This window comes from Miscanthus floridulus, chromosome 15 (genome assembly GCF_019320115.1).
Source record: "Miscanthus floridulus cultivar M001 chromosome 15, ASM1932011v1, whole genome shotgun sequence".
NCBI classification, from domain to species: domain Eukaryota; kingdom Viridiplantae; phylum Streptophyta; class Magnoliopsida; order Poales; family Poaceae; genus Miscanthus; species Miscanthus floridulus.
The window spans coordinates 78,549,015-78,576,834 of record NC_089594.1 but is presented as its reverse complement, the minus strand read 5'-3'; the positions used below and the strand labels follow the sequence as shown (position 1 = coordinate 78,576,834).

Sequence of the window (27,820 nt, the reverse complement as noted above, 5' to 3'; positions counted from 1 at the left end):
TTCTTTTTATTTTTTTTGGTTCCAATAAATTTGTGCGGTGTGGTGTTGTCAATGCACTCATCAAGGGGGAGATTGAGATGCCGGTGTGCTAGCACCTTGGTGATGAGCGATTGACAACACGGTGTGCGTGTGACGTATCTCTCGGCAGGTTGTGGTTGTAGGTGACAGGTGGAGACAAGGTACATGCGGCGACGAGTGAAGAACGAGGATAGGATGCCGTGCCGAAGAACCGTGGGGGCGAAGAAGGGCGGATCGAGGCTTGCGTTCGAGGGACAGGCGATCGTGTGGTGTACGTCTACTGCACCTGGCTACACGGTGGGAGGACGTCGAGGGAGGTTTCCAGATTACGCCACAAAATCCGGGGTTCGCTGGTTGAGCCACAAAGCCATGCATCGTACCGGGACGCTCGTGCGGCGTGCGTTGGCCGAAGATGGAAATTCTGGCGATCGCGATACGATTTCGGATGGTCGTGCGGCGACATCGCGAGGATCACATCGCGGAGATGGAGGGATCGCGGACATCGCGGAATTTGCCATGGAGGACGTAATTGGAATTTACGCCCCTACGTTGGATTTATTTAGCATAGGGGGTTATGTGAAAATAGGTCGTGCCACCCTTTGGAGATATAAATATGTGGCACCTAGGGTTGAGAAGGTGGGGACGTTTTGGACTCCCGGCGAGTTACTATTCACGCGTGATATAAATATGTGGCACGGAGATATAAATTGTGAATAGATAGAGAGAGAATCCAGAGGACAATAATACACAATATGAAGAAATGCCCTGCACAGCAGATGGAAACAAGCGGATTACCTAGAAGAAAACATCAATTGTGGCCAAATAAACGAAACAAGAATGACGGAGGTTTATGGGGTTAGGGAGAAGCAAGGGAAATTGATGGGTGGGAAGTTCCACCTCTTTGTTACCTTGGGTTTGTCAGACTTGGACTATTGGAATGATATTTATCAACTTGCGGCACTGTCTCCTTAGCTTCTCGCTTCCGCTGTCACGGACATTTAAATATCGCAGGGAGCTTGGAAGGTCATCCACCTTGGGCAGTGACTGGATTTTTGGACAGTCTCTGATATCCAACTCTTGCAGTGAACTTGGGAGGCCCTCCTTGGGCAGCATCTGGATTGCTCCGCACGTCCAGATGTGTAACCTCTTGAGGTTGGGATGTCTAGGTAGCCGTTCAGGGAGGGACTGCAGGTTGTGGCAGAAAATAAATGTGATATCCTCGAGGGAGTCGACAAACAGAAGGGCCTCTTGCTCCTCTGTGAAGCTCTTCACCTTGTGATCCCCACAAATACTCAATATGGTGAGCGAGGAAAAGAGCAGGCTATGACGAAAGGCCGCAGCAGTGAATCCAGCCACATCATCTATGTCGAGGCTCTGCAGTTTTGAGGAACAGGATGGAATCTCCTGTTCGGAATCAACAAAAAAATTGGGGGTTCCTTCAACAGATAATTCGTTGAGATGGCCTTGGGCGAGGAGAGACCACAATCCCTCGCCTCTTAAATCCCCACATCGGTATATGGATAAACTTGTGAGACCAGTGAGGTTTGATAGAGGCAGTTGAGCCCCCGTGCCCATCGCTCTTGAAATGCTAAGGTGTTCCAGGGAGTTGGGCAAGGGCAAAGAAGAAGAGAAGGATGAAGACGAGCATGAGGACAGGAGCTCGGGGCAATCCTCGATTTCCAGCCTTCGGAGGGAGCTTAGACCCCAGAGCCCTCCTCCTTGCCCAGTTCGTCCATCTTTGTTGCTGTCGTCATGTGGATTGGAGCCAAGGAGTCGCAGCTTTGGGCTGCCATGGATCTCCAGGCGCTGCAGTTGGGGAGGCAAAATCAATAGGCCATGTTCTGCTTCTTCTGATGCGACTATTACGTCGACATTTGCTCTTGCATCCTGCTGCTGATCCTCTTTGTTAGCTGAAGTTGTTGTTCCGGGCGTCTCTGTTGCGTGCTGTCCCCTCACATTCACAGCCAGCCCTGTTACCTTTGCACAGAACCACAGCTCCAGATCTGAGAGCTTTGGGAAGTAGACAAGTAGCTGTGTTAACTCTTTCCCACTAGCACTCCCCCCTCCCCTGATGGCCAGCGATTCAACTGGAAACTGGTATTTGACATGGCTGTCAGCTTCAACAAGTGGAAAGACATTACTCGGATAAGACATACGTAGGGTCCTTAGGGATGATAGCATTTGTAAGTAATGCAGTGGCAGAGACTGGCACGAGTACAGGCACAAGTCCTCCAGTCCAGTTAGATTATGAAAAGCTAGCACATCCCAAACCGTGCTATCATTTGTATCCTTATTATTTCCCTCAATGGTCAAATAACTCTTTTCTTTTCCATAAACCAATATATCAAGAGATGAAATTCCTTTTATTTTAATGGAGCACGGAGCTTCAGTCCAAGGAATGGGTGCAAATGACAATAGTTGTGGACATGTCTTAATCTTGAGCTCCTTCAGTCTAGGAAATAAATTGTCATTTGCATCTTTCCCTTGTTGACAACAACCGGCAGAATGCGAAAATGACAATTCCACAAGTTGAAAGCAATCCCTAATGATAAGCACTTCCAAATAAGGAAACAATTGACAGGGGGCATGTACAGCCCATGTTTTCAACCCTGACAAGTTCACAAGTTCCAGCCTTCTCAAATTTCCAAACCTCTTCTCAGGGATATTGATTGAGATTTCCTCACGGGGCACATCTACTAACCACAAATCTCCGATAGGTGGAAATGTTTTCCAGTTTACATCATCTAGACAAAGAGATTTCAGACTACCGAGTGAGAGGTTCAAACCCAGCCATGAAGGGCAAGTGCCTCCTCTGTGCCCTATAATGGATAACTTCTGAAGATCTCGACTTGGCTTAAGCCTTTCAAGAACATGTTTTCCGAGTGCAGAATCATCAGTAAACCAATTAACATTCCAACGTAGTATCAACTCATGTAGGTGGCTTTTCAACATCAATTTTGCTTCATCTGCTTCTTCTGGTACCTCAACATTTTCAAGATTATCAATGCACAGTGATCCACAGAGCTCTTCCAAATGTCCTATCTGCATTAATTCAAAACCATGATCAATGCACAGTGATCTACAGACCTCAAATCTTCGCAACTCTTGTAATGATTTTAGTTTCCCAACCCCAATGATTCTAGAGTGTATTGTATCATCTTGAACAAGAAGATGGCGCAATTTTACAAGGTTGCTGAGATCTCTTGGTTGATCTATGATGTCACAGTGTTCTGCATCTAGGACCATCATGTGATAAAATCTAGAAATTTTGTTGGGAAATCTGGCTTTATATAGAGAAGAACTTTCAATTCGAAGGTAGCGAAGATGGAGCAGACTATAAAAGTTGCACAACAAATATTCCACATCATAGGATGCTTTTGATAGAAAAATAACACGAAGGGCCTTTGCTTCCCTAAATAAATCACCAAAAGCCTTCACAAAGCAACCGTGGTGTTTCCCAAATATCATCAAAGTTTGCAGTTTTTCAACTTTTAATCTTGTGTGCAATGTATTGATATCCTCCACACAATTTTTTTGAGTCAATCTATTGTTGACACTGGTATCATCTATGTTGATAGACAAGTGGCGGATTGATGTCGGGATTTGTAAGGAGCTCACTTGAGATTGAGTGTGTATGCTAAGGCATTCAAGTGATGAAACTTTTCGTGCCAATTCATGTAAGAGATCATGAATGATGTAACAAGTTCTTCCATCCTTTTCCCCTTCATCTTCCAAAAATCCATAATTAACCAACTCAGTCAAATGACTTAGCCCGATATCTTCAACTCTTTTACTTTCACCATGTGGTGAATAATGCAAAGCTTCTTGTCCTATCCAGAAGTTAATTAGCTCTTCTCTTTCAAATCTGTAATCTTGAGGAAACAAAGCACAGTAGGAGAAACACTGCTGAAGCTGAGGACGTAAGTAATCAAAGCTCAACTTCAGTGCAGGCATAATGTCATTCTTACCGTTGCTATGCTCCCATTGCTTACTTTAAGACTCTAGTCCAGTGAACCAAGTCAAGTTGGGTTTTCAACAATCTACCAACAGTTTTTGCTGCAAGAGGGGAGCCCTTTATTCTACCAGCTATCTTAAACCCAATTTCAAGCAAGAATATATGGTCCTTTCTAGATTGATCATCATCACCAAAGATAATATTTAGGAGTAATTCCTCAAATGGTTCACTATCTAGACCTTGCAAATATATTGAATGATCATTTTTCTGAACCATTATGTGTGCTTGTGCTGGAAATCGAGTTGTGACTATAATTATATTACCCAGTACTTGTGATTTTCGGAATGGCACCAGCAGCCGTTTCCATTCATCCTCATCACTGCAGTCCCATATATCATCTAATACAAGCAAAAACCTCATATTTTTCAATCTTTGCCCAATCAACTCACTAGCAGCACCATTACAACTTTCATGATCATCTTTAGGGATATATCTTTGAATCTCTTCTATCAGCTTATTCACATTAAAGTTGAGTGAGACACATGTCCAAACTTTTACATCAAAATGTTTTTGCACCTCTCCACTGTGATATATATGTTGTGCAACAGTTGTCTTTCCTATGCCCCCTGGACCAATAATTGGAATAACTGTGAGGACCTCACCAGAATGTTTACCCTTTGTGATATCATCTATGATGCTCTTCACCATAAGCTCCCTCCCATACAGTTTTGGCTCTATACTTTCAGAGATGGTGATGGGGCGACTTTGTGCAATGTTTGGGGCAGTGCTCCAGTCAGAACCTAATAGTTTAATAGAACTAGAAAACTTCTTTTCAATGAGCTGCATTTGCTCTACAATATGTTCTATTCTTCGGGAGGCATTGTCCCTATCAAATCTCAACTTTGGTGGTTCATCATGAATATATGGCAACACATTAAGGTCCAGGTTGTGGGCGCAACCTTCGGCATGCTGGCTGGCGTCCAGCATGTCTTGGATGTGAAAGTATTCCATCTCGTCCACCACATCCTCAGCGTCATATACGAGGTCTTGAAGCATCATTAGACAGTGCTCAAGCGCTGAGTTGTGTATTACCTTGCCGAGGGTGGACTCAAGAATCGCCTTGACAGATAGCAGCTCTAGCTGGAGGGCCGTGACGCCCGGGCCAAGGTTGATGGTGGCTGCCCAGTCCTTGAGCACGTTGTCCTCCAAGGAAGCCAACGCCTTGTGCGCCACCCAAAATGATGCATTTCGTGACCCTTGATAACAAAGCGAACTATCCACACTTTCCAAAACTGGCTCGCGTTGTGGTTGGAGTGGTGCAGCTGCTGATTTCATTATGCCTTTTGTGATCCACGCTGGTCGGTGATCCATCAAGCCGTCCTCACGCTGCACATCCGGTTGCAGTACCCCTTCCTGGGCTCCAATCTATGAATAAGTATGCAAGAAACAGTTAGACTAACTGCACCTTAGCTTGTCACAGATATTAAAGGCTACAGAAATATACTTCCTGTGTTTCTTTTTCTAAGGCGGCATACTATGTGTATGGGGATTTCGAAAGTCAAGTAATATTATGTCCGCCACTTTTTTTAGAGTAAAGGCCGATTCACCCATAAACTAGTACTGAATTTGAAAGACCACCTTAATTAAACTTCAATGTCAGATAAATACATATCTTAACTTTTAAAACCGGACAAAATACCCCTTGACTATTGCAAAGTGGTTTCTTTAGTGTTTTAGCTCTCTAATTATGAACATTTTTTTATTTTTTCCAATTTTTTAGTTCTCGGATGGAGAAATGCTCTATCCCTAATTTGTAGTGCTCAACATTTGAGATCATTTAGGAGTCCAAATGTTTAATAAAAGACGACATGGTTAAAAAACTAAATACATGTGCAGCCCACATGTCACATATGTGACACATCAACTAAAACCAACATTGAAACCACTCTAAACTATTTTAGGGGTTATGATTTGTCCGGTTTTGAAAATTAAGGGGAGATGCTGTCTGGTATTTAGTTTGAGGGTGTTTTTTTAAATTCGATGTCAATTTTAGCGGGGAAATCAGACTTTACTCTTTTTATTACAATACTAGATAAATGCCCGTGCGTTGCACGAATTGTGAGCTATGAGGACTTTGTATTGGATGCGAATACATAGATTTTGTCTTTGTAATAGAATCGGGTCGGACGCGTACGCTTGAGGTTTCAAGACTTCGTATCGGACACGAACACATAGATTTGGTCTTCGTATCAGAACCGGGTAGAACACGACCGCGTGTCGAGTGAAGTATGAATAGTGATCTTGACATGATCACTTGAAGTCGATTAAATCCATTTTATAGTGCAACACCGTGTTCACCATAGCTATCTAAGGTAAATTTGAGGGAATTGTTATTTGCATATGTCTACTTTAGATAAACTTCTTTTATCTTATTAAAACAGTTTTATTTGATTTTAGGAGATTAATTTATTTTCGCACAGAGAGAGTTTCACTACGTAGAAAACGATTTTTAGCAACGGATCGATTTTTTTGTAGGGGCGGCTGGTTATGGAGCCGCCCCTACAGTGGCGTGTTCGGGTGCCCAGACACCAGCCGCCCCTACAAATGGAACAGCAGGGGCGGCTGGTGTTACGAGCCGCCCCTACAAATAGGGTCTAATTTGTAGGGGCGGCTCAATCACCAGGCGCCCCTGGAAATTCTATTTGTAGGGTCGGCTGGTGATTGAGCCGCCCCTAAAAATGGCCCTGTATTTATAGCTCCTATTTGTAGGGGCGGCTCAATCACCAGCCGCCCCTACAAATGGCCCCCATATAAAACTGAGGCAGCACCTTCTTCCTCCTCGGGTCACTCACTCCAACCCGTGAAAAAAAGGTGGGGAGGCCTTGGGCACCTACCAAAAATTACTCTACTAAGGGGAGAAGGTTTTGGTCTCAAAACCTTTGGTGGAGAGGTTGTAGAAGGTAAGAAAATGCTATTACACACTTTTTTTTTGAAGTTTTAATGGTTGATTAGTGAATAATTAGAGTTTTGTTTTTCTCTCTCTTCTATGGTGCTTGAGCTATTTATGAGCAAATTAGACCCAACTTTTAAATGTACTAGGGTAAATTAGGGAGGGGAACAAGACCATACCCCTATTTGGTCCATGTTTCTTGATTTTAGTGAACCATTAGTTAGTTTTATGGATGTTTCATGTGCATGTGATCTAGATCTAGGGTTTGGTTTTTTTATTAATTTCGTTTTTGTAAATTTATGTTTGATAAAATTGGACTAGGGTTTGTATGAAAGATATTGGGTAAAGTATAATTATTGCTAATTGTTGTCTTTGAAATTGTTTATTGTAATCAATAAATATGTATTTTAATTATTTATGGATAAATAGGTCATTAATTAATTTTCCTCTACCATGGTGTGTTTGTATGCTTCATGTAATTATATTAGATTTATATTCATATATATCTGAGGTATATACAATTATTCTCAAATAATTATTACTTTGATTAATTTTTATATATATCTGAATAAGTAGTCCTTTAATGTTTATTTTGTTGTTGTTGTAAAAGATGGAGTACAGGAACTCTTGGATGTATGGTTCGTTAAGGTTCAAGGCAGGTTTCCGTGAAGAGGTGGATAAATTTATTGAAGTCGCAACGAAGCATGCAACGACATTGAAAGAGAATAAGGATACAATTATTTGCCCCTGTAAAGATTGCAAGAACCATATGGCATGGACAGATGTGACTATCATCAGATCACATTTCATTATACGAGGATTTGTTGAGGACTACACAGTGTGGATTCATCATGGTGAAACGGTTATTGTTAACGATGAGGATGAGGAGGAATACGACGATGAAACCATAGAATCCCTGTCCCAATATTCAGCCGAGCTTGATGCACAAATGGATTTCAAGTTTGGCAATGAACAAGGTGGTGATGCTGGTGGTTGGGATGGTAACGACAAAGGTGGTGCCAATGATGATGGTGGAACACGTGTCGGAGTTGAAGATGATTTAGATGACATGATTCAAACCCTTGGACCAGAGATTTTACTAAATAGCCCGAAAGGTCTAGAAAATTTAGAAAGAGTGACAAAAGCATCGAAGGAGACTGTGTATGGTGTTGAAAAGGGTTGTCCGACACATTGGACATTGCTACGTTTCGTGCTTGAGCTGCTCATCCTGAAGGCTAAGTACGGCTAGTCAGACTGTAGTTTCAATGATCTATTGCATCTCCTGTCATGGGTGCTGCCACAACCAAACTCAGTTCCCGCCAACACATACCAAGCGAAGAAGATCATAAGTCCATTGACAATGGGGGTTGAAAAAATACATGCATGCCCCAACCACTGTATACTTTTTCATGGTGAAATGTTCAAGTCATTGGATAAATGTCCCCGGTGTGGGGCCAGCCGGTACAAGAACAATGACCTTTACGGTGGGGACGAACCATCCACGGGGAAAAAGAGGAATAAGAAGGGTATAAAAAAGGTGGTACAAGAATCTCAACCCCCAGAGGACACTCCATTAGGCAAAAGCAGAGAAGAATTCCTACCCTGGTAATGTGGTACCTGCCAGTGACCGACCGCTTGAGACGTATGTTCCTAAACCCTAAAGAAGCCGCACTCATGACATGGTGGGATGATGAGCGCAAGGTGGATGATGATAAGATTGCACACCCAGCTGATTGTAGTCAGTGGCAAAGGTTTGATGAGAAGCACAAAGAATTCAGCGATGACCCAAGGAATATACGGTTTGGCCTGAGCACCGATGGAATGAATCCCTTCAATGAGAGGATGAGCAACCACAGCACATGGTCAGTGATCTTGACCATGTACAACATCCCAACATGGTTGTGTCAGAAGAGAAAGTACCTTCTCGCTATTCTTATTTCTGGCCCTAAACAACCAGGCATTGATATAGATGTGTTCCTCGAGCCCTTGATGCAAGAAATGGAGAGACTATGGAGGCATGGGGAGCAGATGTACAATGCGTTCCGAAAGGAGGACTTCATATGTAGAGCAATAATATTTGTTACTACCAATGATTACCCCGCGCTGTTTGCTTTGTCTAGACAGATCAAAGGGAAGACGGGATGCTTGGTTTGCTTGGATGGTACTACATGGGTTTACCTGGATGCATCCAAGAAGATAGTTTACCTAAGGAACCGACGTTTCTTAAAGACAAGTCACAAGTACCGCAGCAAATTGTTCTTTAGATTTTATGACAACGCCCCGGAGATTGAACCCCCTCCGGAGAGACGTCATAACGGAGAACATGTGTACAGAATGGTGAAAAACATACGCGTCGTCTATGGAAAGAAGAATTCGGATGGGACGAACAGAGATAGAAGCCTCTGCTCCACAAACTCAAGATACAACCACGACTACCAAGCCTAAGAGGAAACGAGGGGATAGAAAAGGAAATCTATATCCAGATAAGGCTTGCTATGTGATAACGAAGGTTGGGCCAGCAGGGGAGATCCTTGAGCCAAAGGAATTAAGAGGATGATTCCATAATGCGATCGGGGCCCTAGTAAGAGATAAATTGAACCCAGCAATCCCTAACTGGAAAGAGGTACCAGAGAATATAAAGAATGCACTATGGGATAGGCAGCTGAAGGTCAATTTTAGATTTCCAGAGGGTAAGCACGAATTGGTAAAAAAAATGCTATTAGGATGATGGGAGAGTCATTTCGACGTTGGAGGTCAGAGCTTAACACGAAGTATATCCAAAAGGGGTTAACTCCCTTCAACGAGTTCGGCAAAATAACTCCTAGTCAATGGGAGGAGCTCGTGGCTCAGAAGACTTCAGCGGAGGCATTGGAGCTCAGTGCTCGTAACATCGAGCTAGCGAAGAGGAACAAACACCACCATCATCTAGGCCCCGGTGGCTACTATGCCAAGGAAGAGAAGTTTAGGAAGATGGATGAAGAGGCCGCAGCTGTTGGGAATATCGATGTGACGAAGTTGAAGATACGCTCAAGGAACTAGATATATGCGAGGAGTACAGAACCATCCGACAGTAATCTTAAGTTTAATAAGCCGGAGACCCAAGAGGCGGTATCAAGGATACTAAAATATGCTGAAGACAAAGAGACGGGCTCATTCAATCCTTCCAGAGAGAGGGACGAGCTTAGCCTTGGCTTGGGAAACAAGGAGCACACAGGCCGCACCAGGGGGCTAAGGAAAAGGATGACATGGAAGCAAGGATTCAAAGAGGACAGGCACATGTACAAGAAACATGGCCAAGACTGGGAGACTAGTCTTGAGCTCCAAGTGAAGGCTCTAGTTGCGAAGGCGCTGGAGGAGCAAGGAATGTCTACGGAGCCACGTATATTAGTGACGCCACCGAGAGTAGTGGCATTAGTTACCAGCCCTCCGAAAGTTCCTAGCAGCCAAGGTTCCACTACAGCGACAACCTCAGTCGATCTCATACGGGAACCTACTAGTTGCACCTTGGTGTTTCTCAGCGGCCGACAGAACACTGTGATAGAGGTGGCAACGGGTGTTGCACATCCTCCCGGTGGCTTACACCACAATAATAAGATACCGCCGGACTACACTAGGGTCGAGGTGCATACAGTGAAGCCCGAGTTCATGCAGTGGAGGATAGACTACGCAACTCCTGAGGGGCTAGTGTTACTCGGAGACGTTATGGGGCAGTTCATCCTCTGGCACAAACGGGACATTATATTGACTGCTTCTTCGCCGCCTCCCTCTCTCCCAAATTTGGAGCGAGTTGTTGAGGCCGGGGAGATATTTTCACCGTCTCGTGACCCCCACATTCCTAAGATGCCACATTCTTCCCCGCCTTCTATCGAGCATGTGCCTGATGAGATGCCACAACCTTTTCCAGCTCGTACCGGGCAAGTGCATCATGAGATGCCACAGTCTTCTCAACAAGCACAACCGATACATGAACAACGAGTGCCTCCTAAAGAAGGTGATGCACAAGAAGATGAGGACGTGCCTGAATGGGAACTCCGAAAGAAGATTCCAATCCACATAAGGCTAGTTTATGTTCTGATCAAAGACATCTCGTCGGTGTCCAAGTGGTATTCCCATGATCAGTTCAAGCCTGAAAACCAAGTTAAAAAAGCCCCATCACGGGGTTCTGAGGAGGCCGTCAGTAGCAAACTTCACCAAATTGCAAAGCAGTATCCAAATGTTGATGCCATCGAATGGTCAAAGGATTGCCCGAAAAAATATGAAAGAGGCAAGCCCTTCCTACCAAACCGGGACATCCAGCGCCTACCACTTGGAATGAGAAGGTTCCATGATTGGTACTTGCGTGTTCTCCCAACGAGCATAGATATCATACAAGCATGCTTTCCCACCGGCACATTTGGAAGCCCAGCCGAGAAAATTGTCTTTGACTTCAATGACATGCACACATGCTTTCACCTAGGAGAAATGGAGATGAATCTAATTCGCACGTGGTGCCTGTAAGTCCTTGTCCTCCTGATATGATATGAATGTAATCTTTGAATTTTGTTGTAACTAACCCACGCCGTGATTTGTAGAATGCAAGTGCACATTGTCAAACAAATGCCAAGTGTGAAAGCCGGGTATGTAGACCCTCAAGCTATAGCCCAAACAAATTTTAATTACCCTAAACGGTGGACACTGGATGCCAAAGAGCTAGCAGCTGCAAAGACTCTTCGAGAGAAAGAGCGCATCCGTAGTGCGAAGCTAAGGGAAGAGTCCCTTAAGGTTGCGGCATACATTGCCTTGGCTTTCAAAAATCTCCAACACCACTCTACTATATGGCTACCATACAACTTCGAGTAAGCTCAACTCTATACTTAAAGCTTTGTTCGATATATTTCATTCGATGCAAAAGGGCTTATCTAGTTCTATGATTAAATCCATGCAGCAACCACTGGATTTGTATAGCCGTCGATGTCGGGAGGAGCATGGCATGGGTCTTTGATTCATTAGATAAGGACACAGTGACATACAAAGACTTCATATCGATTCTCAAGACGTATACATATCGATAATCCTCATTAGCTTATATGTTTGTATACATACTTGTAACGTTCACTTTTGGATACTAACAAGTTGTATTTGCTAAAATAATTCGAACAGGGCATTTAGGTTCTATGTCACTAATCATCATGGAAGGCATGATCCAGCAAGGAAGGAAAAGCTGGCTATAAAAACACTATGTGCGGTAAGTGTAACTTACTTCTTCAGTACTCCGTTACATGGCTGTCAAAAGCATTACTTAACATTTTCATATGCAAAACACACAGTGCCCCAAGCAGAAGCCTGGGAGTGTACATTGTGGATACTATATATGTTCTATGATGGGTAACACCGGTGCCTACAGGAGACACCCCTTAAGGGAAAGTTTGAACCTCTTCACCTGTAGTATAAAAACTTCGTAAATGGTATGAAATACTAAACTGAAACTTGTTTTCTTGTAGTGGAGAGAAGAGAAAGGAATGAAAAGAGACCCATACAAGAATGACCAACTCTTAGACCTCATCGGCGACCTTTGCAACTTCACATTGGATCAGATTGTACACGTCAGAGGCGCCTACCATGACGGAGAGTCTAACTTAGGTACAAATCCTCAGTACCAACACCTTCGTGAGACTGAAAGGCTAGCTCTAGGACGTTGATAACAATGTGTATGGAATTTGTATATTTAATGATGGATTGTATATATTCATGTGAATTGGACTTGTAATTATAGTTTATAGAATACTCTTATGCTTGTAGTCGCGGTCATGGGGTGTTCGGCAACGCGAACGTTGGTCACGGGGCGTTCGGCAACGCGAACGCGGTTCGGAACGTTGGCCGCGGGGCGTTCGGCAACGCGAACATTGTTCGGAACGTTGTTGTGGGACGTTCGGCAAAGTGATTTTGAATTGAAAATTTGATTTTTTTTTGCGGGCGGCTGGTAAATTTGATTGAACCGCCCCTACAAATACCTGTTTGTAGGGGCGGCTGGTACTACAGCCGACCCTACAAATCTATTTGTAGGGGCGGCTGGTAATAAGAGCCGCCCCTACAAATATATTTATAGGGGCGGCTGGAAACACTAGCCGCCTCTACAAATCGATTTGTAGGGGCGGCCTGAGAACCGCCCCTACAAATGCATGATTTGTAGAGACCCTTGCGTAGGGGCGGCTGGGCAAACCGCCCCTACAAATGGTCTACAACCGCCCCTAGAAATGCTTTTTGACGTAGTGTTTATTCCTCTCATTTGTCTGTGCATGAATATGTGCGTGATCTATTTCGTCGGTGACAGCAAAGATTTCCTGTGTATGAATATGTGCATGATTTTTTTGTTGTCATCAGCAAAGCCCTTGCCGAATTCCTCTGTTTGAATATGTGCCTGATTTGTTTCATCAGCCTGTAATCAGTTCTTTATATGATTTTCGATGTGGAAGAGTTTTTTTCCTAAATGTATTTTTTGGCCATATATGATTTTCGATGTGGAAGAGTTTGTTTCGGAAACAACTTTTTTTCCGTATATGTCTTTTTTTCGGAAACTTTTTTTTGCTGTATAGGATCTTTTTTTCCAAACAGGAACAGGTTTTCTTTTGAGACTTTTCCCTGTGTGCCCTTATAAAAGATCGTAATCCCCTGTGTGCCCCTGAAAAAATTCAGCGGTCTTCAGCGCCACTACTCCAACTTTTTCGTGTCATCCATGCCACTTCCGTCAGTTTGGGCTCTAACGCCGTTAAACTGCAGGTGTGAAAAGACGAAAATGCCCTTAAGTTCAAATATGTTATTAATTTTTTTGAGCATCTTAACGACTTCAAATGAAAAAACTCAAAACTAGAAAGTTATAGATCTCGTCGAGATCTATAATTTTCATATAAATTTTTTTTTTCATTTAATTTCGCAAAAAAAATATGATTTGATATGATTAATATATCTTAGAAAAATCATATTATTTTTTTTGCGAAATTAAATGAAAAAAAAATTTATATGAAAATTATAGATCTCGACGAGATCTACAACTTTCTAGTTTTGAGTTTTTTCATTTGAAGTCGTTAAGATACTCAAAAAAATTAATAACATATTTGAACTTAAGGGCATTTTCGTCTTTTCACATCTACAGTTTAACGGCGTTAGAGCCCAAACTGACGGAAGTGGCATAGATGACACGAAAAAGTTGGAGTAGTGGCGCTGAAGACCGCTGAATTTTTTTAGGGGCACACAGGGGATTACGATCTTTTATAAGGGCACACAGGGAAAAGTCTCTTTTCTTTTTACGGTGGTTTTTTTGCCGTATATGTTTTTATTTCAGAGTCTTTTTTTTTGCCATATAAATGTATATTAGAAACGCAAAAAAGGGAACGGTGGTTTTTTTTGCGGTATATGTTTTTATTTCGGAAACATTTTTTTTGCCGTATAATAGATACGTTTTTTTACCGGGGACGGGCGCGTACACGATGTACCTCTATGGACGAAACCTCGTCGCGTTTTTTAAGTGGTAATAGATACTATCAATACTATGCTAAAAGAAATTAAACCCATAGGCAAAAAACAAACGATTGGTATTTTCAAATCCTATCATATAAAGGAAGTAAGAGTACCATAATATTATTTAAGTCATAATTACCACTACATTTTCTATCGAGATGTTATAATTTGCATACACAAATTAAAATTAAAATATCCAAATTACACCGTAGTAATTAAAAGATATGCTAATTAATGATGAGAAGGGATGGGTGGATAATAGCAGGATTGCTTAAATTTTAGACAAATTTTAAATGCTAAAATTATGTACATTTATGAATGGAGGGGGTATTACGCTTGTTTCTAGGAGGTACTTGATGTGGTTTCACTTTTAAAGGAAATTGCGTTGATACACGTCATCAATCTCATAGCTTGTTTCATGCTGTGCTACATAGAATTTTAAATAATATGAAGGATAGAGATGAACATGAGAGAAATATGCAGTTGTTTTACAATTGAACTTAAGAGACAACCCATTGTATGGCTTGCCTACTAAGTCATCTTCATATTAAGTGTTGTATGATGATTCAAATTCTACTTGGACTGGGACTCAAGAGAGGTGTGCTATTAGGGTTGTAATTCTATTATTACTTGAGTGTCTCCTACTTGCATGTCTGAGAGCCTTGGAAGAGACTATATAAACAAGGAGCGGAGGCCATAGGTATCAACCAAGCCAACACAAGAGTTCCATCCAAGGCTTGTAAGGAGAAATTAAGAGCACTCAAGATGAACATTTTTTATTTTTTTCAAATTGTTTTACTTCTCGGATGGAGAAATGCTCTATCCCTAATTTGTACTAGTGCTCAATGAGATCTAAAACTTTCTAACTTAAATTGTTTCCATTCGACATCATTTACGAGTCCAAATGTTTAATAAAAGACGACATGGTTAAAAAACGAAATACATGTGGGGCCCACATGTCACATATGTGACACATAAACTAAAAGCAACATTGAAACCATTCTAAACTATTTTAGGGGTTATGATTTGTCCGGTTTTAAAAATTAAGGGGAGATGTCTGATATTTTGTTTGAGGGTGTTTTCTAATTTCGATGAAAATTTCAGGGGGGATCAGAGTTTACTCTTTTTATTACAATATGCTGTCAATGCTATGCTAAAAAAATTAAACCCATAGGCAAAAAAACAAACGATTGGTATTTTCAAATCCTATCATATAAGAGAACTAAGAGTACCATAATATTATTTAAGTCATAGTTACCATTATATTTTTCTATCGAGATGTTATAAATTGCAGACACAGATTTAAACTTAAATATCCATATTACACCCGTAGTAATTTAAAGATGTGCTAATTAATGTTGAGAAGGGAGGGGTGGATTATAGCAGGATTGCTTAATTTTTAGACAAATTTTAAATGCTTCTACATAGAATTTTAAATATTACGAGGGATAGAGACGAACATGAGAGAAATATGCAGTTGTTTTACAATTGAACTTAAGAGATAATCCATTGTATGGGTCGCCTACTAAGTCATCTTCATATTATGTGTTGTATGATGATAGAAATTCTACTTGGACTGGGACTCAAGAAAGGTGTGCTATTAGGATTATAATTCTATTATGACTCGAGTGTCTCCTACTTGCATGTCTGAGAGCCTTGTAAGAGACTATATAAACAAGGAGCAGAGGCCATAGGTATCAACCAAGCCAACACAAGAGTTCCATCCAAGGCTTGTAAGGAGAAATTAAGAGCACTCAAGATGATTAGGCTAGACAATTTTATTGCACTATATTCTTATAAAGGGAAAAAATCAGTGGGTCCTAAAGTGTCAAGTAGAGCAGTAAGAGAGCAACAACCACTTGTAGTCTTTTGGAGTTGTGCTTATAGAATTTGAGGTCGATTTTTTTTTTGCCAAAATCCTAATATCTTGTCATAGTTGCTTCAATGTCATCATTTAGGGTTTTCTACTAGACTCGTCTACGTTTTTCTTACTACGGTGCATGCCTATGCCATACTCACAATATATCCTTTTCAAAGACTCGAGAGCTATTACGCATAACTAGGGGTATTGTATTCTAACTTTACATGATACTCAATGAAACCACCTAGATAACATCAATATACTTGATTACCCTAAGGAAGCCAAGAATAATAAGGCGACGCTTATATTAATCTAGTAACCTAACGGGCCCTTTGGAACAATAATTAGCCATTATTATGCTTGTTGTACGATTTAAAGTTCATGCTAGAAGTCTATAGTGGGACATGATATGTTTTTTCTCTTTATCTAACAAAGCGAGCCTGGTGGTATTAAGCTTCTTATTATTATTTTAAAAAGTTAACCTTCAAGTTGATTGGTATCTCAAGAAATCGTTGAGTTGCCAGTTTGCATCTATAACAAAAAATAATGAAAAGGAAATACTATTTATGGATATTTCCCACATATTATGCGTCGGTTTTCACTAAAGAAACATATCATTCATTATAAGCAATATCAAGTTGTTTTTATTAAGAAAAAAGAACTGAGGCACATGTCATGACTATACCCAAAAAATAGCATACTCTAAAATTGTAGGACACTTTTCACCTCTAATATTGCAATAAAGTGCAGAAAGGGCCGCATACTCAATGGGGATATAAGATACTCCCTCTGTCCCTAAATAAACAGATTTCTAGTGTTGTCTTAAGTCAAATTTTTAAACTTTGACCGAATTTCTAAAAAAAAAACTGCCAAGATTTATCACATCAAATTATTATCACTAGATATACCATAGAATATATTTTCAAATTATTATCACTAGATGTACCATAGAATATATTTTTATAATATGCTCATTTATTTCATAGATGTTGTTACTCTTTGCTATAAAGTTTAGTCAAACTTAAGATAGTTTAACTTGAACGGATTCTTGGAATTGATTTATTTGGAGATGGAGAGAGTATCATACCTGGTGATCTACCAGTAAATCTTCACCATTTTGAACACAACTTCCTTCTGCTGCATTAAGAATTTCAATTATATTTGATACATTTGGCCTTTTCTCCTTCTCAGGGTGCACACATTCCAAAGCTATGTTGATGCATTGTTTTACTAGCTGGGTATGTAGTTCTGGCGATGTATACTTCGATGATCTTTCGAATCTGTTCCTCCAATTACTGAGCACCTACACAATTGCATATATAATAAGTGAGCTAGAGCGATAGTACACATGCAGAAGATTCGTTACTTCATTTTATTACTTTCTCTGTGAAGTGCTGGAAAACTTCGGTGCTTTGGCCATAGTCTGGATAGTCGTCCTTGCTGCCTTTGAGTATCTCTATAATTATCACACCCAAACTGAATATATCTGCTTTCTTTGAGATTACACCCCTGTCTATGTATTCTGGTGCTATGTATCCCCTGCAGTAGACATCAAGAGTTTGGGATGGTGCAAGCATAATTGAGACCATTAATATATTACTAAGAAAGCAAAAGGTATTTGTTGTGGGGTGTAGCTTACCTTGTTCCAGGGGGATTTGAAGTTTTAGTGACAGTCTGGGATTTTTGTTCACCCAACAACCTTGACAAATCAAAATCCGCAATTTTCGGCACCATAGTAGCATCCATTAATATATTTTGAGGTTTAAGGTCCAGATGAATAATATTACACCCATGAAGGAAATTCAAACCGTGACATATTCCCTTAATTATCTTGTATCTCATGTTCCACTCAAGACCTGAAGATTCATCTGTAGAAGTACTTTTTCTAGATATAATTAACCTTGTCATACCATGCTTAAGCAATGAAACACATTTTGTATGGTTGAGTGGCAGCAATAGTAATATCTAGTTTCTAGCTCGTCCAAAAACAAAGTTATTCTAGTTAGACAGTCAAATTAAGTTTGACCAAATTTATAAAGAGGACTATCAACATTTATAATACCAAATAGAGATACTATCAAGATATATTTCATGATGGATCTTATTTAGTACTTATTATAAATATTGAGGCAATATATATATTTAAGATGTTTATTGTATATACTTGTTCAAATCTAAGTTGTTTTAACTCGAACTATAACATTTTTTTGGTGCAGGTAACATATTTCAGTGTTCTGCTGATTGTGGCTACAAGGTGTGTTCTAACAATTTAAACTTGAGAAAATGAGAAAAAATAGGGAGCTGATAAATGTACGTCCCGTCATCCCGTGTTTCTGAAACGTACCTGAAAGATGCTTATCAAGGCCTCCATTACACATATACTCGAAGCAGAGAATTCTTGTCTGTTTGTCAGCAATAACACATTTCCTGTTCGGTAGCTTGATCATCTCTCCCTTTGATTCTGAACAGTAACCTAGGAGCTGTGTTACATTTGGGTGTCTGATAAGAGAAGTGGCCACTTTCTGGAACTGTTCATCACCTTGCACTACATGACTATCATGAATCCTCTTCACAGCAATAGATGAATCGCCATGGTGGAGAAGTCGTCCCTACATAGAGTAATTGTGATTAAATATGGCTGCCAACATTTTTATTTGTGAGTTTGAGCGAGAAAGAATTCATCATATTTACCTTGTAAACCACACCGTACCCACCCCTCCCGAGTTCTTCCTCATTGCTAAAACCATTTGTTATCGATCTCAAAAAGGATAGGGGTAGAGAAATTGGTTCTTCTGTGGTCGGATCAAGAAGCTTGTTCTCCAACTCCAATATCTCACTGCTGTCCATTCCTATTTACGCGGAACCTGCTTTAGAGGGAAAATTATGTTTAATACTTGTGTTAAACAGAGATTGTTATTAGGGTATTCTGATTAATGATATGGGTGTCCTTTCATAAAAAATGATATGAGCGGCCCCAGGCTCTCCCAGCATATATATTCTTTTTTTTTCACAACATCTCAGCATGTATATTACTTCGTCCGATCTACGAAAACGTACTCTCTATATTCCAAATTATAAGACATTTTGACATTTCTAGACCCATTGCCTTTATTATGTATCTAGACATAGTGTATATATAAGTGCATAGCAGTGCATAGCAAAAACTATGTATCTAGAACCCGTGCACTCGGCAATATTGTAAAGTACAGCGAGGCCCACGAGTAGCGTAACCCTAGGCGGCCGAATCCTGGCGACGTCGCCCCGCCGCCGGCAGCAGCGCCGCCCCCTGCCGCTCCGACACCCCCGCAATAACCAGCGCCGGTGAGCCTTCGCGGGATCTCGGCCCGCCCGCGCCGCCGCCGCCAACGAGCCCACTCTTGCGGGATCTGGCGACGGAGCGCCGCCAGCGCGATTGTCGACGTTTGGCCCCACCACCACGGCTGCCATCTCCATCTCCAACAGCTGCAGCGGCGCCATCCCCATCACGGCGGCCACCACCTCCTTTGCAGCGGCGCCCTCCCCACCCCACCGCAGACGCGGATGACGCCAGGCCCCACCGTGGCGGCCACCACCTCTAGCAGCAGCCCACCGCAGCCGTCGTCGGGGCCTACCGTGACCGCCACGGGGCCACACGTGCGGGCCAGATCCGACCCCTACATGCCGCCGCCTGCGCCGGACGGTGACCCATCGGCCGTGACGGGACTGGGTAGGTGCAGCCACCTCCGGGGACGCCGTCCCATCAGCCTGCCGTCGTGCCACCACGAGCCACCCCTAGCTCCCCCCTTTCACCGGACGCGGCTCCTTTCTACCCAGTCTAGGGTGGGCGATCCATACGCTGCTGGTGGGTGGATGATGGTGGCGACGAGTCCGACGACGACCACCCCACAACCTACCTGGACGTCGCTCGTCGCCCAACGAAGGCGGTCAGTGCGCCAACCGCAAGCGCCCAGGTTTGCCCTGCCGCGGATATGGGCCATGGTGGAGCCGACCCTGGCCAGAAGAGACCTGGCCGGAGGTGGAGGAAGCGTAGCCGGCCGCGCCCACAGCTGCTGTGCGGCATGCCTGCTCGTCCCATGGATGGCCATGTCCCTGCCCGCCAACGCCTTGGCCACCATGGACGGATCTCCATCCCCAATGCCTATGGGTGGCATGAAATCCTCCCCCGGCAGGAGACAGGACCCTGCGGCCGCCTCGGCTGATCCTCGCCGCGGTCCAAAGCAAGCTTCCACAGGCCCGGAAGATCCCTGCAGAGCTTCACGGCAGATGCTTCAACTGCCTCTCCTAGTCGCACTGAGTAGCGACTTGCCAATTGTCCGGCGTTGCCTGCGCTGCCACAGCTTCCGCCACCTCGCTAGGGACTACAAGCGGCCCATGCCCGCTTGTGGTGGCAACCCAACGATCTCCTAGCACGTGCCCCACGGCCCAACGGCCTCCTAGCATGCACCCCACAGCGCTCCACCGTGCTTGGATGGGGCCGCGCAGGGTGTCGTGTGGAGCGCCGACAGAGTCCGACGACGACACTGGCGACGCCAGAGCGAGCTGACAGAGGACAGCAGCGTGGGTGCGCCTATCGACCACGATGACAGCGTTGCTACCTCTGCTGCTGCACTTTGCTTCCCCTAGCTGGATCCGCTAGTGTTGGAGCTGTGGGCGAGCCGCGGGGCCTCCCGCGTGGGTCGACCCTCTGCTAGAGGAGTTCGCTGCCTCGCTCGTCGTTTGCCAGCCGAGAGGACCAGGGTGCTCGCCTGCTACGGCCACCTATTAGGAAGATGAAGCATCTTTGGTGGACAACCGTTCACCGGCGAAGGCTCTCTTGTGGACGATGGACTCGCCTCCGTTGTCACCTGTGCAGGGGTCGCCACATGTCACACCACCCTGGTAGGGATAGCACGGTGTCGTGGTTACTGAGGCAAGCCCAGACTCCGGCGCCATCCTCCCAGGCGCCGACGCGGCCACCCCTCCCTGTCTGGCTGATAGCGGGAGCTCTACCGCCAAGAGGCTCAAGCCCTTCACCGACAAGATCTTGCGTAAGGCGCCATCGCCGCTGCTCCATCTACCGATTGTGCAGGCACAACCAAAGTTGCCAACCCGTAGCAGGAGAATCGTCGCCTGGGCACTTTCACGCGCGCGTCCTGGCTTCTAAGCCGGGAGAGGTGCTGATGATGAAGCGGACGGGGATGCTCGACGAATAGACGACCATGGCAGCCAATACCGCCTACGATTGTATTTTCGTCGACCAGTTCAACCCCTCACATGTAGAGGCAATGCGACAGCTCTTCCCTAATCCACAAGGAGAGCGGGTGAGGCGCCGGCGCCACACAAGCAAGCGTGTCTTACCGCCGATGCCGGTTAGGTAGCATGATTAGTGAGTAATAGCACATGATTTTCTTCTGCTAGGGAGGGCAGAATGGATTGTATAACACTATTCCCCCTAGTGTGCCATGTCCGTGGCGCATCGTTGTAATTTTCACTATTTCTCGATCTTAATACGAAAGATGCGCAAATCTTTTGCGTATTCAAGAAAAAAAACTATGTATCTAAAAAAAGCCAAAATGTCTTGCAATTTGGAATGGAGGGAGTAACAAAGAACCAACTGTAATTAGGGATGGAGCCAGCATTGAGACAAGGTGCTGCTGACTAAAGCTGTCAGCCTTCAGTGTGACATGTTTTGGGTAAATACTAGCAGCAACAATAAGAAATGCATACATGGATTTACTTGTCAGGACCGGTGTTGCTAATTGCTAAGCACCCAGCCAAAAAAAAACTTGTATGGTCAATCTTTTCTCTCTCGATGCTCTCGCATGCCATGTTTTTGTGGAGATAGGTCCATATGGTGCTAGAAATTAAACCACCTCAAAATGCCCAAAACTTATTTAATGTTTTGCCCAAAACCTAAGATATGCTGCCGTGACGTGCATTCCACCTGGGCAAGCTAGCGCTACTTCCACTTGGTTTTTTTCTGCAAACCCGTGAAATCCTGAGTGCCCAGTAGCTTCTGAAGCAGAGGGTTTATTTGGTTTTTGTAGAGACATTGCAGCGTGTGGTTTTGCAGGTTCCACGATGTGTGCTCAAGTCATGTGGGCTTGTTTATTTAGCATCAATAAGGTAGTGTCCAGACTCCAGACAATGCCTAGACGATATATACTGCAGGTGCTGCTGTTTACTGGTGGATCGCGAAAACTAGCTATGTAAAAGATCTTGTTTACTCACTGTGGCTGGATCGGAGAAACGAGCGAGCTGAAGAATTTGATCGTTCCCAAGTAGTTTTGGCAACACAAATCACAATCGGTGCTAAGTCCAGCGAGACTAGCCGAGAGATCCCATGTTGCCCTCGATCTGTTGGTATGCACCCACTGGCCCGCCGGAACGGAAGATCTATCCGCGTATGTATATATATGATGCGTCTGCGGTCTGCATAGATCGAGGGAGATCGAAAAAGCACAACCACCATTAGCGGATCCCACCGATATAATGCAAAGCAAATATAGTACATGCTTACTCACCAACAAGCTGGAGGAAACAAGCTAAGCAAGAAAGGAAGAACAAGACGATGCCAGCGCCGGCGCGGATCGGACGATAGATGGATGGCGTCACGAGGAAGAAGTCGAGATTTCGGTGGAGAGGTGAGGTGTTTTTGTCGGCGGATCAACGTATATCCGAGTCACTGCCTGGATCGGAGAAACGAGCGAGCAGAACAATTTGATTGTTCCCAAGTAGTTTTGGGAACACACACTCGGTGCTAACTCCAGGGACTAGCAACCGATGTTGCTGTGCGTTCGCAAGGAAGAAGAAACTATAATAAGGAACGACCCACCGGAACGGAAGATCTGTATATCCGAGTATGATGCATCTGCGTAGAGGGAGTGAAAACCACAACCACACCAACACAATTAGCGGAAGCCACCAATTGACCAATGCAAGCAATAGTAGCTGATGCTCCTAGTGCCACAGCCACAGCCTACTGGATCAGGAAACTATCTAGCTAGTAGAAATAATACATGCTTATTACTCACCAACAAGCTGGAGAAATTAAACGTGCAGGTCCTGTCGATCCGCAAGCTAAGCAAGAAAGGAGGAACCACAAGACGATGCCAGCTCCTGCCTGCGCGGACGATGGATTGCTACGAGAAGTTGAGATTTTGGTGTCGAGGTGAGGTGGTTTGGTCGACGGGTCAACTGCAGCATGCCATGGAGAGATTATTATTCAAGTAACCATGTGGCCTGTCAGCGTATTGTCCGGTAGCTAGCTGTTTCATAGTAGTATATTTCAGTATTATATAGTACGCATCGATCTATAAATATTTGGAATCCATATGTGTTTACAAAAATATTCGAATCATGATCGACTGTTGTGGAAGCTGGAAAGGTCTTCATCACTGCATCCCCTGCCCGCCTCACATAGTTACATTACAACCCCCTCCCCTCCAAACACGGACTTTGAAGTCTTCAGGCTGCTTATCTTTTTTCGACACGGGGAGATTCCCCATTCCCATTCGACAAGAACGGTAATACATTCAGGCTGCTTATTGGGTGCTGGTTTTCTTTTGTTGGAAGTGCAGAAACAATATTGTCTTCAACAGTGAAGTTTAGACGCTGCACCGAATGCTCGCTGTCTGCAGAAATTATAAAGAAACCCAGCACCCAACAACCAGAGCATCGTGTCATGTGTGACGCTTTTGGTGCTCAGTGCTATATTCAATACTACTCCATCTGGTCTACTTTATAAGACGTAGTCTAACTTGACACGGTCTCTTAAATTATACTTTTATTTATCTTATATTATATTATTCATGATTATTGAATAGCTTATTTGATTACAAATCTAATAGTACCAAATTTGTATTACGTTGGAAAACTGGGTTTACATGTTGTGTGTTAGAAATTGATGGATATGCTCTCGGGAAACAAATAACCATATGGCAAGTGTGAGATGAATGGCGAAAACGATTGATATAGTACTATTTGGCAGCGCACCAACCCCTTGGGCGGAAAAAAAAAACTAAAAAACGAATCGGCAGCATGTTTAGCCGTTGCAGAGTCGGAAAGTATACATAAAGCAAACGACAACTTCAAGTGGGATGCAAAGTTTCAAGTAAAAAATGTTTTCCTTTTTTGAATTAAAGGGATGGTACGCTCAAAAAAAATTAAAGGGATGAGCCCTTGCCCTTTTTGCATTGCATGATGGTACATCATTCAGTTTATATATTATATTATATGGTTCCAATTGAAAAGTTTTCACCAGTGGAGCATAAAAATTGGTTTGCGTGGCTAGACAGCCACCGGGTATTCCGGCTTAAGAAGAAGATCTTCTTACACAGATCGAGAAAACCTCAAATCCTTGCCCCACCCATACACAACGGCACCGTAGCTCCGTGAGATGAGCTGACCACAGACTTGTGCTTTGGATGTGATGTAGACGAGGGAGTTTTTTTCTCACCCCGATCGCTGTGGCCGAAGCCACGAGAGTGAGTCCCTCAGGACTCGAACTCTGACCATTTCAGGGGAGGTACTGAGCTTGCACTGCCGTTCCCTTCACCGGTGGAGCATAGATACCTCGATACACTTCAGGCTTACTACTTTACTGGCCCCGTTCGTTTCGCTGAAAAAACAAGCCGAAACACAGTTCTGGCTGATTTGTTGTGAGAGAAAAATACTGTTCCGGCTGAAAAAACAAACTTGGATTATAAGAGAAACGAACAGGGCCGCTAGGCGCTACAATGACAAAGCACGTTTTCTTCCAGGTGCAGCTCAGAACACAACGCAAGTTCCACTTAGAAAAAAAGTATAGTATTCGTAAATAGCTTTTATATTATAATATTTGGATATTTTTAGTTGAAAGTAACTTTTGGCTTAAACTTTGTCATCTTCCTCTCCCCTTCTTTTTCTTTACCATGTCGTCGATGCCAAGTCAATACAGTTTTCTCCTGACGAGCTGGATCCATTCTCTGATAAAGGTATTATCCAAATCTCTTCCAAATCGTATAGGTCCTTGGCCCTTTTAGTAAATTTAAATTTTGGTTTATCTTGTATATCTGTCATAGATATATATTTCTCTTTTTTTTGTCCTAAAACATCGTTGGATTTGTCACAATATCATTCATGTCTGTTGGAGCCAATGGCGCCTCAAACATCCGCTAGGCAGTCCTGCATCTCAAGTCTGAATTGAGGGAATATTCATTAATTCAGAAATATTCGACTTCAGCTCTTCAAGTAAAGGTTCGGGCTTCGGAGCAGATGTATGAGTTTCAATCAAAGGTTAAAGTTGTGCACATGGTCAGGAAAGTGGCTTTCGCAGGAAGTTGCCTTTGGTGTTTGATCATCTCCCAATACAGAGATGCAATGAGAACAGAGTACTGTAACTCAAGAACACCAACTAAACAAACATGCACTACATTGACTCCAGTAGCAGGTCTCATAGAACAATTTCTGAGTCAGTAACAAAATTTACTTTTGCAAAAGTGGGAGCAAGGATGTCGGGTGCACGGTGTAGAATGATGAAGGGAAAATAGCAAACCCTTCTTTGATTTGATCCTTTGGTTTCAGCTCTCTCGCTTCAGAAGCTAACCTTTCTTTTTCTATTATTTTGGCTCTATATACATCTGACATTGACCTGAAGACTAAAGATTCGACTTCTTAACCTGACCTCTTTCTTCGTAACTAACCTCCAACTCCACTACTGTGTACTGTTAACCCACCTGTCAGGACTCAGGAGACGGCTACGATCGAGCAGTGCTCCAGGGCAGCAGGTCTGCAGCTGCAATGCACAACGTACGTACGACGATCCAAAACGACCTTCGCAGGCACCAGCACGCTGTTTATCAGCAGCTGCCACCGTGACCCAGCAGCTTGCTCGGTGCTTTAATCTATATCGTCCCTGTCCTCCATCTCAAGCTCCGTGGGCGTCAACCAACCAGGACTCTTGAGTATGTAGTAGGCGTCTTTGAGCTCCTGCAGCTTGTGTAATTTCCCACGCAGAGGTTTGGGTGCCCTGAGACTCCGGGAGCCGGCGGTGCGCGGACTGCACTGGAGATGCTCGATGTCGATCGCTGAATGCAGGGGACGGAGCAGAGCACCCTCTGCTTGGTCCAGCGGCCGGCCACCGATACCACATCCGCAGCCCCAGGGACAGGATCGACGATCATGAAACTGACGAGATAAACATGCTGCCATGTTCGTGTATCATTCCATTCAGTTTCACTTGGCACACATGAACGAAAAAGGTATAAGGCATAGGCACAAGACAAGAGAAATAAAAGACTTACATGAGGGGGAGAGAGACTGTAACATCCATCCAGTAAAAAAAATAATTAATTTGTCTTTGGGCCTAATGGGCTTAGAGAAGGAGAAAGCAAAGGCCCAATTAGAGTCCAGTTAGGAAGGTTAAGGGGTTAGGAAACAAAAATAGAAATTCTACCGTAACCTCTCCGTCTCCCTGCTGGTCGATCCCAGTTTCACGAGTGGTCGGAGGCGGCGCTCTCCATCTCGTCCTCCCCGTCGCTAGGGCACGCCATCCTGCAGGTGCGTGAGATTTTTCCTCTACGAATCGCCAGAGAGAAAGGGGGCTGCTGCTGCTTCTCATGGCTCTGTCCTTCCTTCGTTATCTGCAGAGTTGTGGTGTGCAGGGAGGACAAAGTGCAGGGTACGTAGCAGTCCAGGGATGAGTGTGGCTTGAAGGACGATTTTGCTTGTAGGTAATTGATAAGTCAATTTCCCTTCTATTGGTCACGTGTAGCCTCTGGTTTGGGTCTGGGCACCACAAAGGAATAAACAGAGATCATGTTTAGGTTGATCAATTTCGTTTTTATCTCCTTTCTGTTTCTTATTTAGATGAACCATAGGTTTGAATCAGAGGTCTGTAGACTACTAGTTTATCTACGATATCAGAAGGGTAGCAGTTGAATATCTTAGAACATGTGGATTTTCGAAGTTACTGTTGCAAACTGTTTCAGATCTGAGTGAAAACATTGTGGCCCAGATTACAAATAGAAGAAGGCCGAATTAGATTTTGTGGTGCATAATAAAGTTGTAGGGAATTTTAAGTAGATGTTTTTACTGTGTTCGATCATTGCATTTGCTGTTGTATAGAAATAGTTATGAAAATAGCAAGTTCTGCTCTGAGTTTTGTATTTGGCTGTCTTGTAAGGTGAATTCCTTTTTAAGGGTATCTTTTGCAATTAGAAAATGTGGAGAGTGATGGACTAAGCATAGAGACGTGTATTTACTCTTAATATGTTATGCATGATTTATTGAGTAGATCCATATATTTATTTTTTTATCAGGAAGTGTGCCAAATAACTGCTCTTAGTCGGATTTCGTTGGCAAATGTTTGGCTCCAAGCATCACTCCTGTATGGCAATCAGCACATCGAAATGCATCTTGCCACAAATCCGACCGACCTCCTTCTAGTTGAATCAGTCAGATGCATCTGGACACAGGTGTGGCCTCATTTCAGTTGTCAAGTTGTTGAATGCATCTGGCACTAGAAGGCTCCAAAGCTGTGGAAGAAACCAAATTGGCATGAATGAAAATAGATTGTAGATTT

General features: G+C 43.4%; 1 protein-coding gene and 1 long non-coding RNA gene across 4 annotated transcripts; one reads left to right on the top strand and one right to left on the bottom strand.

Annotated features, from left to right (window-relative positions):
- Nucleotides 1–674: 674 nt before the first annotated feature.
- Nucleotides 675–23,433, bottom strand: LOC136506485 (uncharacterized). 3 transcript variants are annotated; one of them, XM_066501411.1, is made up of 11 exons: nt 23,292–23,433; nt 22,782–23,128; nt 22,489–22,689; nt 18,970–19,145; nt 18,623–18,887; nt 17,918–18,146; nt 17,658–17,817; nt 17,366–17,581; nt 5,066–5,398; nt 927–3,060; nt 675–783 (listed from the first exon to the last, which is right to left on the bottom strand). In XM_066501411.1, the coding sequence occupies exons 4-10, from the start codon at nt 19,123–19,125 to the stop codon at nt 937–939; spliced, it is 3,483 nt and encodes a 1,160-aa protein (XP_066357508.1). In that variant the 5' UTR covers nt 19,126–19,145; nt 22,489–22,689; nt 22,782–23,128; nt 23,292–23,433; the 3' UTR covers nt 675–783; nt 927–936. The 3 variants fall into 3 exon arrangements, with proteins under 3 accessions (XP_066357508.1, XP_066357506.1, XP_066357507.1); XM_066501409.1 differs by having other exon boundaries at nt 727–3,060; XM_066501410.1 differs by having other exon boundaries at nt 727–3,060; nt 18,970–19,142.
- Nucleotides 23,434–26,702: 3,269 nt separating this feature from the next.
- On the top strand, nt 26,703–27,692 carry LOC136506796 (uncharacterized). The gene is made up of 3 exons (XR_010771725.1): nt 26,703–26,796; nt 26,886–26,969; nt 27,558–27,692. It is a non-coding gene; the product is annotated as an uncharacterized lncRNA (long non-coding RNA).
- The last annotated feature ends 128 nt before the right edge of the window (nt 27,693–27,820 follow it).